The following is a 16,283-nucleotide window of genomic DNA, read 5'->3' as shown; positions in this document are numbered from 1 at the left end:
CATCTGCTCTCATCCTTCAGTACCTCATGCTGGCAGCAGATAAAATCCAAAGAGGGAGGCTAAGAGCCTCATTTCACCCTTGCAAGGCCTGCCTCTGGGACTGCTCTCTGTCACCAGAGCCTCAGAAGTCACATCATCCAGCAGAGAAGTGAATTAATGTGCTGGCGCTCAGAAATAGTCTGTCAGCCACCACAAGTACTGGACCAGAACGGACAAAATGTTCCTCACAGGGAGAAAATTCATGGAGAGGAGTCTTGTCAGGGTTATATGAGTTGCTGTAATTCTTCCCTTTCTTCCCCTTTTATGTATATTTACTTGGGTAAGATGTGAGCGAGCAGGTGTTCTGTTATGACTGGAGAACATGGATAACTTTGTCTCTGTCCCCACACTGCCCTAGGGGAGGTCGACTGTAAAGAGATTGGAGACTGTGTCCCGGGAGTGGGAGCCACATCCACAGACCTGTGCCTGCCTGCTTTGGATTACCTCAGACGTTGTTCTCAGGTACTGGGGAGGCCCAAACACAGCTCCAAGTCCCACGTCTGCCTCAGAGCGTATTCATAAAACATCAGCAAATGTCTTTAGCTAAGGCCTACGAGAGAGACTTTTGTTTCCTCCACCTTGACCTCAGACCTCTCCATCTCCCAGATTTCTCATGCTTTTCTGCTTCCCGGGAGGTTGGGTCATGGGAAGGGGAAAGCCAGAGTCTGGTGCCCACTTACCTATGGACTCTTCTCTGGGGTCCCCCACAGACAAAAATACTTGACATGTTCACAGTGATCTTAGTGAGTTTATAAAAATGTATAAAATTCAGATGTTGAAAAATCAGCCACTGTTTTGCTGCCAGTGAGTGTTACTGCATCTGCCCCTTAATAGAACTGCTCATGTCAACTTTTGAATGCAAGTCACACGAACTTTTATTCTTTTGGAATCCTTCTAGTTGAGTCCCCTTTACTGGTGATTCATAATCTTGCTGTTCTCTAACCCTGAGAATTCCACAATATATAAGTGCACTGTCTGGTGTGGTCTTCTTATTTAGTTATTGGCCAAGATCTACAAGATGCCCTTAAAGCCAATATTCCTAAGCGGGCGACTTGCCAGCTTGCCACGAAGGCTTCAGGAGCAGTCGGCGAGCAGTGAGGATGGAATTGAATCAGTCCTGTCGGATTTTGATGACGACACCGGTAAGTTCATTGATTTGGCTAGGATGATCTGTTGTGTTCTTAACCCCAGAATCTTAGGCAATAAATGAAGTTAGTTCACAGATCATGAGTGGTCATCCATGTTTATGGTTTTGTTTTGTTTTTTTTTAATAATTTTTATCAGGGTAAGTTTAGCCAGAGTTTCCAAGGACTCCCTACAGTCAGCACTAACCCATTCTTCTCACATGGCTGCCTCTGTGCAAAACCAGCACAGCTATGCAGAGCCCACCAAATAAGTTTCAAACTCGGAGTTCTCTTGAATCCAGCAAATTAGGACAAAATCGCACTGGTGCTTAACTAGGCGAGCAATTGCCTTCACTAGCTTCAAGGAAACACAATTACTTCCCCTAAGACTTGTTTGGTTAGAGACCAGGGAAATGAAGCCATTACTGAAGAGAGACTCTATCTGTGACCGGTGAAGCTGATAGGCTGCAGAAAAGAATACTTTTAAAGAACTTGTTTCAAATTAGGTCCCACGCAATCTCCTGCAAGCCAGCCTCTTGTATCTAGTAACTCTAAGTGATTTTCCAGTGTATGGACTCCTGTGTGCACCTGCTGCCTATGGTCTCAGAAGACCTCATCTGGCCCACATCTGGAAATGCAGATGACACTCTTAAACAGGCCTACTTTCCAAGACCAGGTCATTTCAAACACTCTCGGAGGATGTTTTTATTTTTGTCCTTCAATTACAAGAGTGGTTAAAAGTTTACAGTGTTCGATAGATATCTTAAACGGTAAAACCTCATAAAATCAGATAGAGAAAGCATTTTAGGGAGGAATAGATAGCTAATGTAATGAATAATTCAAACCATGAGAAAGAATAATTTTGAGTGAATATTTGAAACCTTCAACCAATGTAGTTATGAGCAGAAGCTAATGTTATTGTCTGTAATAAAGTCTTGGGATTTGCCTCAAACTAAAGGGAGAGAGAAAAGAAAATATTTATGACCCGTTGGGTACAAATTGATAATAGTCAAGACTGGGAGAAATTACAGCAAGCATTCCTGAACTTATTTGTGCAAATCAGTAATCAATTTTATTTCAAAGGCCCATCTTCTTACAGATTAAAGTCAACCAAGTATCTATCTAAAGTTCCCCACATCAGTTATTAGTGATCAATCATCAATTCATTAAGGACTTAAAAATTATAATTATGAGCCAAGTGGTAGTGGCACACGCCTTTAATCCCAGTACTCGGGAGGCAGAGCCAAGTGGATCTGTGCGAGTTCAAGGCCAGCCTGGTCTACAGAGCAAGATCCAGGACAGGCACCAAAACTACACAGAGAAAAACCAGAAAAAAAAAACCTGTCTCGAAAAACCAGAAAAAAATTATAATTATTTGGGAAACTTAGTGAAAATTGAATAAAACATAAAAGTAAAAGCTTTGAGTTAGTATTAAAAATTTAACAGGGTTGGGGAAATGGCTCCATGGGTAAAATGCTTGCTGTGTAGCTATCAGGACCTGAGTTCAGATCCTGAGCAACCAAGTAAAAGGCAGGCATAAAAGCATGCATCTGCAACCACAGCACGGAGGGCAGGGATGTGGAGACAGGGAAGTCCTCGCTGCTCGCTGGCCAGTCTAGCCCAAATGGCGAGCTGCAGGTTCAATGAAAGACCTTGTCTCCTAAGATGGAGATTAACCCCTGACTCCATATATGCATGCATGCATACACACATGTACACTTGTATGCATGCAACATACATGAACATTCTCAGAATGATGTATTCTCAGATATCATCATGGACTTCCAAGGCACATAATTACTTTCCCCGCACAATGAAAAATGCCACCATTTACAACCATAGATAAAATATATAAAAACAAGCATGTATAGAATATACAGAGCTAGACACAATGGTATCTCCTTGTGTCAACTATTACCAATTTATAGCCTAAAATACTTGAAAATAGGTATATGTCTATCAATCCTCCTCCAAAAGAAACAGATATAGACATTTACCCGGTATCTTGGTAACATCTCTCAAGAAGGTCATGTATATTTTTCTCCTTTTCTCTCCATATTAGCCAAGTCCAAATCCAAAACATTGTAGCATCTGTTTCAGTAAGTGTGTTCTAAAGTGAAGGTGTAGAGAGACTCCACCTACTTTCCCTCTGTCCTCAATACGCTCTTTGACTAGATCCAGAAACCCTGTTGATACAAAGGCTGATGCATCAGAGGGATTCATAAAAGTCCTAGGAACTTTACACAGGGAAGTGAGAGAGTGAAGGGCACAGCAGTATCATAGCACACCACACTCCCATACTCTTAGACAGTGCTCAATAAACTTGTGAAGAGACAGGCGAGGAGATGGAGATATGGGCCAAGGTCATAAATTCTAGGGTCATTCCAAAGAGTTCTATGGTAGAACACAGAAGCTAGCAGAGCTGAGGATCACTTGACATGTGGATTTTTCTTGCTCATTACAGCCCTAATGACCACACTCTGGAGAGCAGGCTGTTTTCTAGCCTTGGACATAACAGTATCCCTCATCAAATAGCCTGTATGGCTTGTTGAACATAGAAAGACAGGCCACATGGCCCTTTCTGAGGTTACACTTCCTCCAGTGATTTGAGTGGAAATGGACCAACTTGGCACATATGAAGATAGATCACCTTAATCCTGCCAGAACAAACAAAGCAAGGTTAGGAGATAATCAGATCTGGAGTTAGGGCACAATGCAGAGCTAGTGATTAATAGTCACAGAATGTGTGAGATGGCAACCATTTTGGACACAGTATCAATGGTTACACAACATGTAATTGGTGCCACTAAAGTTACAAAAAAAATAATCAAGTGGCTATTTTTTTTTTTTTTTGGTTTTTCAAGACAGGGTTTCTCTATAGCTTTGGAGCCTGTCCGGGACTAGCTCTATAGACCAGGCTGGCCTCAAACTCGAGATCTACCTGCCTCTGCCTCCCAACTGCTGGGATTAAAGGCATGTGCCACCACCGCCCAACTAATTTTCTTCTTTTAAAAGAATTGACAAGAAATCTAGGGGGGATGTAGCTTATTCTGTAGTGGTTATTTCACATACATGATGTCCTGGGTTTGATCTCCAGCACTGCATAAATAGGGTATATAACAAGTGCCTGAAATCCCAGAACTTGGAATTTCTATTCCCATCAACTATTATGCCTAGCTTTGTATATTCTATGTATGCTTATGATTTTTTGCAAATGTTTGCATTTTGCACTGGGTGGGATAATTATGTATATTGAAAATCCATGATAATATCTGAGAATATATCAATTCTAAGAACTGTTTCAGTGTTTGTGTGTTGCATATGTATGAGGTGGGAAATATCAATCAGAAGTTCAAGGTCATCCTTGGCTAAATATCAAGTTTAAGGTTAGCATGGGCTACAAGAGACCCCATCTCATGAGGAAAAACAAATTAGGCAGACAGGAAATAAAACTAAATGAATCATTTTATATTTTTATTATCATTTATCATTGGCTCCCAAGAAGTCTAACAGTCATTTCAGTACAGAATTTGCATAAAATATTGTCATTTTTAAATTGGGGAATTAGGGGAGAATTTGACTTGTGTTTTCTTTGACTTTGTTGGACCATATTAGCCAATCTTTGCCTGCTCATAGGCACTGTGGGCTGACACCCTGAGCAGTGACTATCAATCCCAGTGTCCTTTGCCATTCATACACAGTGTTCACTTGGATCTTGTGACGATTCTTTGTGATGGATATCTGGGTTTCCGAGAGATCTGCTTTTTGTTTTCCAGGTCTGATAGAAGTTTGGATCATCCTGCTGGAGCAGCTAACCGCAGCTGTGTCCAACTGTCCACGGCAGCACCAGCCACCAACCTTAGACTTACTCTTTGAGCTGTTGAGAGATGTCACCAAAACCCCCGGTAAATGCCCACATCTGTTTCTACTGGGGAGAGGGTGTTGGACATGTTACTATTTTCAAGAAGGTGTCTCTTGGGATGCTTACCTGTTATCACTGTTTCTTACATTTAATGGAAAGTAGATGCTCGGTGGATATGTGCTGCATGGCTACAGTGAAGTGATAGGTCAGGTATGTCCCTGAAATTTTTACAAAAGATGTGTGGTTTGGTGCTCTTGGACTCCCACATCAATCCATCTGTGCCATGGGTGTCTCCAAAAGCCAGATGGCTTTGCCATTTGCCATGATTGCCGCCATCTTCCTTGGCCAGATCTTAGAGCCTGTGCAGCCCCAGGGCTGTCAGGAGAGCTCAATAGATCCACCACTCACGAGCACGTGCCATACCGAGCAGCCTCTTGTCTTGGTGATTAGAGTTACAGAAGACACATAATGCCTCAGACAGTCCCCTGCATTGGAAAGAAGAGGCTTTAGAAATGCATCTCTAGATATGAGTTTTAAAAACTTAGCATACATATTCTTCCTTCCAAAGTTTCCTCAGTCAAAGAAATTCTTATAGAAATGCAAGGTGTTTTTTATTATTTTGGGGGTGCTTTGCCTGCATAAATGTCTGTGTACCATGTGCATGCAGTGCCTGGAGAGGCCAGAGAAGACATTGGATCTCCTGGAACTGGAGTTACAGACACTTGTGAGCTGCCATGTGGGTGGTGGGATTGAACTCTGGTCCTCTGGGTTCAGTTAAGAGCAGCCAGTGTTCTTAATAGCTGAGCCATCTCTCCAAAAGTGAAATTTTAGTTTTTACTAATAGAACTAGAACCTTAATGAAACTACTAGTTAATTCCACAGTGAGACGATGTCCCTTCATTGTTATGAAGATTTGATATTAACACCATCTAAAATCTGTTGTAAAGTCTGTAGCTAGTCTCATAGTTAAAATAGTTAAAAACATTCCATTGAAGAGCTATACACTACCACTTCCAAATACATCTCATCAGTAAGTGCCATTTTCAATTTTCATATTAATTACCACATGATACATACGGTGTTTAGTGCTAAAAATATCTATTTGTTGAAGTCTCTTAAATGCTAAAATAAAAATTATGAACACTGAGAAGCAGTTAATAAGTGAGTGACATTTATAAGACATTATTTTAAATGTGGAATCAACTATATGAAATTTTATGTATTCATAAATACATAAATACACATGCATACATATGGATTCAAAAACTACTTTAAGGAAATATGTTAAAGTGAATATTATCTGTAGGTAAGTTTTGTCTCTCTATATACTATGTAATTTTCTTTTTGTCATCTTTTGTGTCTTTCATTTGTTGCTGTGGGTTTTTTTTTTTTTTTTTTTTTTTTATTATTATTATTGGGTCTTACATTTAGCCCACATTGGCCTGAAACTGATAATCTAGCTGTTGTGACCACCAACGTAGAGGCATGTGCCAGCCCACCCTACTTGTGCCTTGATTTTAAAATCAAAAAATGTTTTTAAATCCACTCATGTTTTTTAAGGAAGCACAAAGATTTTCATTGTCTACAGAATTTTAAAAAATCACATCTTAAATGCCCATGAATACTGAAAGAGATAAATTATACCTGTATGTAATGGAAATAGTATATGTTAGTGAAAATAAGGATTGTTTACAATATAAACTTTGTTCTTCATATTTGTCAAAAAGTAGTCTTTGGAGCTGTCAGCCAGTGTGGTGAGAAATGCTTGCATAGGAAAACACTTAAGTTCGGGAGTTCAAGACCTATCTGGGCAACACAATGAGATCCAGACTGTTAATAAACAAAACTATGTTCCATATTAATACATATGTGATATATTCTGACCTTCTTTCCTCTGTGCATGTATGTATTTATGTGTTTGAATCTGGGGACTAAGAGATCAAGTGACATTTTAGCTTTGTAATATTTGAATTTTTATGTGTATTCATATACCTACAGAGCTAAAATTATAAAAAAAAAAATTGCCCCCATTATTACCCCTAGGAAGTTGTCAATTCTTCTCATACTTTCTTGGAGACTGGGGAGATCTTTTGGAAGAGGTCTTTGACATCAGCCATGGCAAGAACCGCCTTCTCCCCATGAAATCACAATGCTGCCCCTTCCCTCTCTTTATCAGGCCCAGGGTTTGGAATCTATGCAGTCGTTCACCTTCTTCTTCCTGTGATGTCCCTGTGGCTCCGTCGTAGCCACAAGGATCACTCCTACTGGGATGTGGCATCTGCTAACTTCAAGCATGCCATCGGTCTGTCCTGCGAGCTGGTGGTGGAGCACATTCAAAGCTTCTTGCACTCAGGTAGCTACAGCACCAGAGCCAGCCCTTGGGGGGCTTTGCCTCCAAGTGCTTAGTGAATGACTGATGCAAAGGCCTTTGTCCAGGGAATAAATGAAGTAGAAACACGTGGTTAGTGCCAGGAATCTACTAGCACATATCATTGGATATGCTGATACCCATAAATTCTATAAAATTATCAAACAGAATGCTCTATGCTTGCTGCTGAAGATACAATACCTAGTAGTAGGTCTAGCATTGCAATGTATAAGGAGAGGGAAAGGCTATTCAAATACATAACTTTGTAAAATGTCCATAGTCAAAGTATGCAGAAGTGGGATGTCTTGTGTTCTTCTTTATCTAGAGAGGGTGGGTAAAAGAAATAGAATTTAGGAAAGGCTCCAGTTGCCAGGAAGAAGTTACTTACCAGGACATCAAGACAGGGATTATGAGAAGTTTCTTAATGCCTGTGGCACTTTGAAAAAAAAAATGCTAGGGGAGAGTTATATTGAAAGTAGCAGATAGAAAGGGACAGATAGGCAGGACAGCAGCCCAGGCACCTGAGTGGGGACCTCGGTGAAAGTGGGATTCTTGCTCATGCGCTGCTTTGGAGAGTTTAGGAGGAATAAAAAGCAATGCTTCTAAACAAAGTGTCAAGGGGCCTCCTTGCTAGAAAAGACCAAAGAAACAAAGCAGAGTGTTGGCCCCAAGGAGTCTAGAGCAAAATAAGAAGTGAGGACAAATTGTCCTCAAAATAAGATGCTGATGGAGGAGGGTTTTCCACAGTTGGAGGAGGGGGATCTACAGCTGATGAGGAGGGAGGGATTTGAACATGTAGGTTGGGAGTGTGTCTCAAGAGATTGATGTTGATGTTCTTGAGCAGGCTGTTGCTTTGCACGGGGGTGAGGGATGGGGTGGTGCCTGGACAGTACCACTGAAAACCGCTTCTGTGGCATCACAAAGGACTCTAGGAAGAACATGTAGATGCTTTCCTTGGGGTGGTAAATAGACTGGTTTGGGGTTATCTCTTTCCTTCAGTCTGCATATGATGTGTAGATGGAAGCCAGATTGACAAAGTTCAGAAGTCACCAAACTGAGAAGAGATTGTTTTGTTTTCCAAGAGCACTTACACGTAATTCAGTTTTCAGCACCAAGGAAAGCATATTAAAATTTTCCTTTTTAGACATATTTTTTTTTCAGCAACTCATTTTCAGGCCATATGTTATATTCTGTCTTGTTTAAGTAGATTAATTATATGATTAACTTTGATCAATACACACCAAAAAAAAAAAAAAAGCGAACCATATATATCATCTTGCTGTATCTATAAACGGGATGAAACATGCCAAAATTGGGTAAAAGGACTCCACGAAAAACATTGCTTTGCTGTCTTTTGTTTGTTTGGAGGGAGTATAAGGGAAGGTATGCCATTCTTATTTTCTTTTTCCCAAATACATATCTTTTTGTCTTAGACATACTTCTTTTGCTAGAGATGGCCATTTCATTCTCTCTCTATACACCAGAGTCCTAACTTTATTACTTCTTCCTGTAGACATCAGGTATGAGAGCATGATCAACACCATGCTAAAGGATCTCTTTGAGCTACTGGTGGCATGTGTGGCCAAGCCCACAGAAACCATCTCCAGAGTTGGCTGTTCCTGCATTAGGTGAGAAAAAAAGGTCCCTTGGCTCTCCACAGGGGCGGAATTTTATTATGGGACCCAAAGGCATTATCTTTTTATGGTAGTAACTCACTTTCTTATTGCTTTTTATAAACCATTTATAATTAATGGTCCTCTTTGGTGTTCAGTCTGCAAGCACTTAGTGTAGATGGTGGGTAGAGAAAGTGGAGGAAGAGAAAATGACAGATGGTTTCCTTGGAGGCAAAGGACAGAAGTGATGGTAGAGCATGCTGGGTGGAACCTGAGACTTGGTGCCCACTGCCAGCCCCCAGGTGGTTTGCCTCCATCTGTCCCTGGGTCCTATGGACCCTGTTGGGGGGTTCTCTCAGGTCTTATGATCTTGTTCTCGTGCCCTACTTCTACTCCTAACAAGCCCCAAATGGGGCGCAAAGTACTGTCCCTATGTATGATGAGGACATAAATCCTTCTCCTGAGAATGTTACTAGATAGATACCTAGGCCTTCCCATCCCATTAGTGTAGGAGACTGAGAGTTATGATATAACCACCAGGTACACACTTGCAGTCCCAGCACTCAGAAGGTAGAGCAAAGAAGGTAAACCACCTTAGGTTACACAGCAAGGCCATGTCTCAAAGAAAAATAATAACGGCAGAGAGAGGATCACTGAAAAATGATAACATTTACTTCCACAGAGAGGTAATGAGAGATACCCAGAAAGGATGAGAGTGTGAGGTTCAGGATGGTAATAATGATGACACCTGGTTCCTACTCCAAAGTGATTGCCTTCCTTATTTTTCTATTGTTACAATGAAAAGACATGTGATGAAGGCAACTTATAAAAGAGCAATTACTTGGGCTTACAGTTCCAAAGGGTTCGTGTCCATGATGATGGAGCAGGGGCATGTCAGGAGAATAGCCGAGAGCTCACATCTCAAACTGATAGCAAAAAGCCGAAGGTACACCACACTGAAGGGTGGGGAAAGGCTTTTGAAACCTTCAAGCCCACCCCCAGTGACACACATCCTCCAACAAGGCCACACCTCTTAATCCTTCCCAAACAGCCACTCACTGGAGACTCTGTATTCAAAGCTAGAGACTTCTGGGAACGTGCCATTTAAACCACAATGGCAAGTCTTCTTCACTAGGTGATAACATTCTAGCTGGGAAAACAAGACAGCAGACACAAGGAGATGATAAGGGACAGTAAGAGTTATGGGTCTTGTTTTATGCAGTTAGGGTTTATACAGGAGTAGTAATAAATGGGTCCAGGATGGGAAGATGAATGAATGGTATATAGCCCTGCATACAAGCCTAGAGTTAAACGTTGGTCTGTTTGCAATGGAAACCCATTGATGTTTCTACATTAAAATAGTTTAGATAGTAGTATCTTGGCAGTGGACTAGCAGAATGGCGGAAGGCGGGAGTGAGGAGATGGGAGACTTTCAGAGCAACCACAGGATAAACCTGTGCTCCACTCAGCATTGAGGACAGCAGAATTTCTGAACTCAGGACATGCCTTTTGGCAGGTATGTCCTTGTGACCGCGGGTCCAGTGTTCACTGAGGAAATGTGGCGACTTGCATGCTGTGCCCTGCAGGATGCGTTCTCTGCCACGCTCAAACCAGTCAAGGTAAGATGCCCCTGGAAGGGACAAAGAGTTGTTTCTTTCTTAGCCCCCGATGCTTGGTCAGACTGGGCACCTGAGTTCTGCCTGCCTCCTCACATGAGGCAGCTGCACAGTAGCAGAATATGAGAAAAGAAAGAATCTGGGTTGGTTCTTTTTTTTTTATCAGTATCAGATTCGAGATTGGGCCTGGCCCTGTGAACCCAGACAAACCCTATGAATGCCTGCTGTTCCTCCCTAGGACCTGCTAGGTTGCTTCCACAGTGCCACGGAGGGCTTCAGTGGCGAAGGCTGCCAGGTACGGGTAGCAGCCCCATCCTCCTCCCCAAGTGCTGAGGCAGAGTACTGGCGCATCCGGGCCATGGCCCAGCAGGTAAGAGTTGAACTGTGCGTCTTGGGACTTCAGAAGCTGGAGATGCATGCTCAGAGTCATCCCGAATGTCCTGCATCCCCAGGCCACCTCTCACTTAAAGACATACACATTAAGGCCCTAAGCTCTTGCCAGTACCATTTTTTTTCTGATAGGTGTTTGGTATTTTTTTTTTTTTTTGGTCACCTCTGCCCAAGCCACGTCAGGAGTCCCCATAGGAGAGTGGTCCAGAAAGGAACTGAGAATCTTAGCTTTATTTGTTTGAGTCATCACCCTGGCTGGCCTGGAACTCACTATGTAGGCCAGGCTAGGCTCGAACTCACAGAGATCTGCCTGCCTCTGTTTCCAGAGAGCTGGGATTAAAGGTGTACTGCACCATGGTTAGCTGAGTCTCCACTTCTTATTCCTGCCTTGACTTTTATATCCAAAGATAAGGGGATGTAGCAAAGTGATAGAATGCTTACCTAGCATGTGCGAGCCCCTCCAGAACTGATAAATATATACATATCTTATATATGTATATATTTATTAAAATACATATACATATGTGTATTTATATCAGTTCTGTATAATATATACATACATATACACACACATATATATGAGCCTTTACACACATAGCTTGTATCCCGGTTAGTTTTTGGCACAGCTAGGGTCATCTGGGAAGAGGAAACCGCAATTGAAAACATGTCTCCATCAGACTGGCATGTAACCAAGTCTGTCATGATTGATGTGGAGCCACCCCTGGGCTGGCAGTCCTGGGTGTATAAGAAAGCAGGCTGAGCAAGCAATCGGACAAAGTCAGTAAGCAGCAATCCTCCATGGCCTCTGCTTCAGTTTTGGTCGCCAGGTTCCTGCTTGAGTTCCAACCCTGACTTCCCTCCATGGTGGACTAGGATCTAAAAGTTGTAAGATGAACTTCCTTCCCAAGTTGCTTTTGGTCATTGTGTGTATCACAGCAATCGAAAGCTAACTAATACCAACCCCCACGTATTAGTGTCAGTATTTGAAGTGTGATGACTTGACACGTGGTAGAAGTAGTAGTGTTATTAGTGTTGGTAGCCAACGTGTATTATTTGCTCTGTTATAATGCTCTGCCTATGTAATATACATGTATCAATTTATTTCATCAGCTGTATCAGATGGAAGCCATTGCCATCCCACTTTATAAGTAAAGACATGGGTAGAGAATAGACTACTTACCCAGAGCCACTAGCAAATTGTCCGTGGAGTTGGCGATGTGGGCTTCTGAGCCGTCCCTCTGTATCCTCCTCCAGGTATTTATGTTGGACACCCAGTGCTCACCGAAGACTCCAAACAACTTCGATCATGCTCAGTCCTGCCAGCTCATCATTGAACTGCCTCCTGATGAGAAACCCAATGGGCACGCCAAGAAAAGGTATGCCACTGTAAACACAGAGAAAGCTCACAAGCAAGGAAGCGCATCCAGCCCCACTTCTGACTCTTTCTAATCCAAGCTTTAGCTAGCGACACTAGCAGCATTGTGGACTTACCTAGCAAAGGTTTTCATAAAAATGCTCAGCCTTTTAACCACATTTCACACATACAATGTATACTGTTTAATCTGCCATAAGGAACCACCCACAGGCTAGGTGACTGGCAGCCCAGAAGTATGTTTTGAAGGCTAAGAGTCAGAGGTCAAGGTGTGGGCAGGACTTGTTCTTTAGGCTTGTAGATGGTTGTCTTCTGAATCCACACATGGTGACTCCTCTATGTTTTTCTGTACAGATTTCCTCTAGCAAAGGATGTGTACATACTGGATTAAGATCCACCCAAATGACCTCATCTTTACTTAATTACCTCCTTAAAGCCCCTTCCTGTAAATATGATCTGTTCTAACTAGGGATTAGGAGTTCACCATATGCATTAGGACAGGATACAACCCAGTTCATGAAACCGTAGGTGTAATAAACTTTTATTTAAAGGGTTAATTAAATTTTTAAACAAAAGGTGGGACAATCAGTTGTGCCAAGGAGTCTGAGGCCAGCCGGGCATCATAACAAGACTTTTTAAAATACAGTAACTACCAAATTTCAGATTGGCACAGGTCAGATCATTTCAATGAATAATATATACAACTCTGCTGTCAAGAGGCAAAAAGATCCATATCTTACCAAAGGAGGAAAAAAGTTTCTCTTTTTAAATACTATCATTCTGCCTGAAAATCCTCAGTCCTGGATGCAAAGCTGCCTGGCTTTGCTTTGGCATATTAATAGTAACAGTTGCTTATTTAACACTGTGTAGAGGTATGGCAGATAGCATCCCACTTGCACTTTAACCCATGAGGACAAGAAAAGCCAAGTTACATATCCAACAATATACAACCACCAAGTGAGAAGGCCAGAAGCCAAACAAAGTCTGGTGGAGCACAGACCTCTGCCCTTCACCACTTTGGGGAGCAAGTTGGTGCAATGGCCTTGGCTTGGCATTCCTCCAAACTTGTGTTTTAATCCTAACTCCCCAGGTTATGTGTAGAAGGTAAGGCCTTTGGTAAATCATGAGGTTTGAGCCCTTCATGAGTGGGATTAATTCCATCGAGAGAAACAGAAGTACTCCCATGTCACCAATCTACAGCTACCAGAAAGCCCTTACCAGAGTCCAGCCGTACTGATACTTTACTCTCAGACTTCCAAGCAATGTGAAATCAACCTCTTTGATTATAAGACAGCCCAGTCTGTGAGATTTCACTATAGCAACCTGAACAAAGGCAGTTGTTATCGTTACACAGGCTCTAGGTGATTTGTGTCACAGCTTGTTAATTAATATAGCCATTTGAATACTGTAACCATTCAGGCGACATTTCCATGGAATATTTTAGCTAGCATTTGGTGTACACAAAAGAATACATGGAGTGTGTATGTGTGTGTGTGTGTGTGTGTGTGTGTGTGTGTGTGTGTGTGAATGAAATGTGGAAAATAATATATTCATCAGCCTGTCACACAAAAGAGAACTTTAACAGTATCCCATGTTCTTTTCCCCCAATTCTAGCTCCTGCTTCCCCTAACACCAGTTTTTAGTGGAGGTCATTACTGTCCACTTTACAGGTTAAAGATAATGAAAACAGATACTACCCTTCCTTTTGAGGACAGTACTGCAAAGCACAGATAACAGAATCTGAGCCGATCTGTAAAGGGTTTACCTTCTTAGTTTGCGTCCTAAAGTTGTAGACTTGAAGCACTTAGACCAGATTGGTAGTGTTCTAGTCTCCTTCCTGTTTCTGTGATAAAAAAACACTCTGACCAAAAGTAACCAAGGAAGAAAGGGTCTGTTCCTTCGGCTCATACTTCCAGATCCTAGTCCATCACTGAAGGACGTCAGAGCAGGAACTTCAATCACAGGCCATAAATTGTTGGCTCTCCCGGGCTCATGCTGAACTTTCTTTTACCCAAGACTACCTGCCGAGGAAATAATGGTGCTGCCCACAGTGAGCTGGAGGCTCCTATAACAACAAAGGGGGTCCATACAAACCCTCACAGACATAGCCACAGACCAATCTGATAAGGACAATTACTCAATTGAAACTTTTTATCAGATAAGTCTAGACATTTGTCAAGGTGGCTGCTAATGCTAACAAGGACACATAGAACCTTCTGCAGAGCTTCCCTAATACTGAGTAACTTACCAAAAAACTATTTAAATAGGAACCTGGAGGAGGCTGAGTTCTTTAACGTACAGAGTTTCTGCCGGAGATGACGGCAGGATTTTAGAGGAGAGTGATGTTTATACCAGCATAGTGACTACATTTAGCACCACTGAATTGTATCGCTAAAAGACAATGTGGTGTCTGTGTGTGCAATGTATGGATACATTGCAGAAGTCATTTCAGCTGTCTGACAGGGTTACTGTCACAGGGGCGACAGTCCCTTATTGTTCATTTCATCCTTAATGAGAGTCATGGTTTTCCCTCCGTGACAACCATATGAAGTGAAAAGTCGGTATTGAGATTAATGGACAATGATAGTTTTTGCTAAGGAGAGAAATAATTTTAAAACTCGAGTAAGGCAGACTAAAGCAAGAAAATACCAACAAGATGGGCCTGAGTCTTGGCTCAGTGGTCCATGTCTACAGTACCAGCATTTAGGAAGCAGGAGATCAGGAGTTAAGGCCATCCATCCTCATCTGCATAGCAAGTTTGAGGCCAGCCCATCTTTTTTAATAAAAAAAAAAAAGCCAGGCAGTAGTGGCACATGCCTTTAATCCCAGCACTTGGGAAGCAGAGGCAGGCGGATCTCTGTGAGTTCAAGGCCAGCCTGGGCTACAGAGTGAGTTCCAGGAAAGGCACAAAGCTACACAGAGAAACCCTGTCTCGAAAAAACAAAAAAAAGTCTGGACCTTGTATCATTTAAAGGAATTAGTTGGCAGTATAATGATACAGGCGATATAATGGTGTAAGCTATTTTCACAAAATTCTAGCAACAGTAAAAGGAACACAAAACCACAAACCACACTGGTCCATTAGAGTGGTAAATACAGTGCCTGAAATAGTATTTTCTCAGTACAAAAAGCAGCCAAACCAAGCATTCAAGCACTTACATATAAACTACCATATCTGAACTGTTACTTGATTAGAAAAGGGTTTGATTATCATCTGTTACCTGCCCACCCCTCAGCCAGTTGCCCTGGACTGATGTCTATGGAAGATGAGTCCTCTCTCATCTCTCGGTCTCACACAGCTGACCTGAAATTTGGCTCAGGGAAATCAAATGATCACACAAGGTTTGTGCCGCAGTCCCAGTGGCCAGACTGGCAGATAGAGAGTTTATGGGAGTGAATGCTGTTTTCCCAGGCTTGCTGTAGAAGGTTATGAGTTATGTTACCAATATTTTTCATCTTGTAATGTTAGCACCATAATAGCAGTGGCATCAATTTTTCCAGCACCTAAAGCATTAACATTTGACCCTTGAAAACTGTCTTGGTAGCAAAGCCAAACCAGTAAGATTTCAATATGTGTGTGTGTAAGAGAACAGAGTAGAAAGTTGGAAGGGTTAGGGATGTCCTGTCTTATGAATCATGTGTAATTTTTTTTTATGAAGGTGCTGCGTTTATTTCCTATGGCTTGATCATTCAGTATCCTAACTTGCAGTCTACGGCTCCTGGATTTTAAGAAGTGCCAGGAATTCTGTCAGCCATGATTAAAATGGAAGTTTACCCCTTTCAAAGATACTAATAGGCAGGCAAGAGGACTTAGTGGGTAAAGGTGATTGCAGCCAGGCTGGATGACTTCAGTTAGCTCCCCCTGTACACACATCGTGGTCCCAGTAGAGAACTGAACC

The 16,283-nt window shown here is 42.0% G+C and overlaps 1 protein-coding gene across 1 annotated transcript in view; it reads left to right on the top strand.

Moving 5' to 3' along the window:
- Positions 1–16,283, top strand: part of Arfgef3 (ARFGEF family member 3) — a 180,457-nt gene that overhangs the window by 155,227 nt on the left and 8,947 nt on the right. Inside the window, 8 exon segments of the mRNA XM_037200384.1 lie at positions 398–501; positions 1,037–1,181; positions 4,940–5,068; positions 7,202–7,378; positions 8,907–9,021; positions 10,523–10,625; positions 10,861–10,992; positions 12,267–12,388. Coding sequence (XP_037056279.1) covers positions 398–501; positions 1,037–1,181; positions 4,940–5,068; positions 7,202–7,378; positions 8,907–9,021; positions 10,523–10,625; positions 10,861–10,992; positions 12,267–12,388 — 1,027 coding nt within the window.

Source organism: Peromyscus leucopus, chromosome 8a (assembly GCF_004664715.2).
Source record: "Peromyscus leucopus breed LL Stock chromosome 8a, UCI_PerLeu_2.1, whole genome shotgun sequence".
In the NCBI taxonomy this organism is placed as follows: domain Eukaryota; kingdom Metazoa; phylum Chordata; class Mammalia; order Rodentia; family Cricetidae; genus Peromyscus; species Peromyscus leucopus.
The sequence above is the reverse complement of the archived record's forward strand: the minus strand, read 5'-3'. Positions and strand labels throughout refer to the sequence as shown.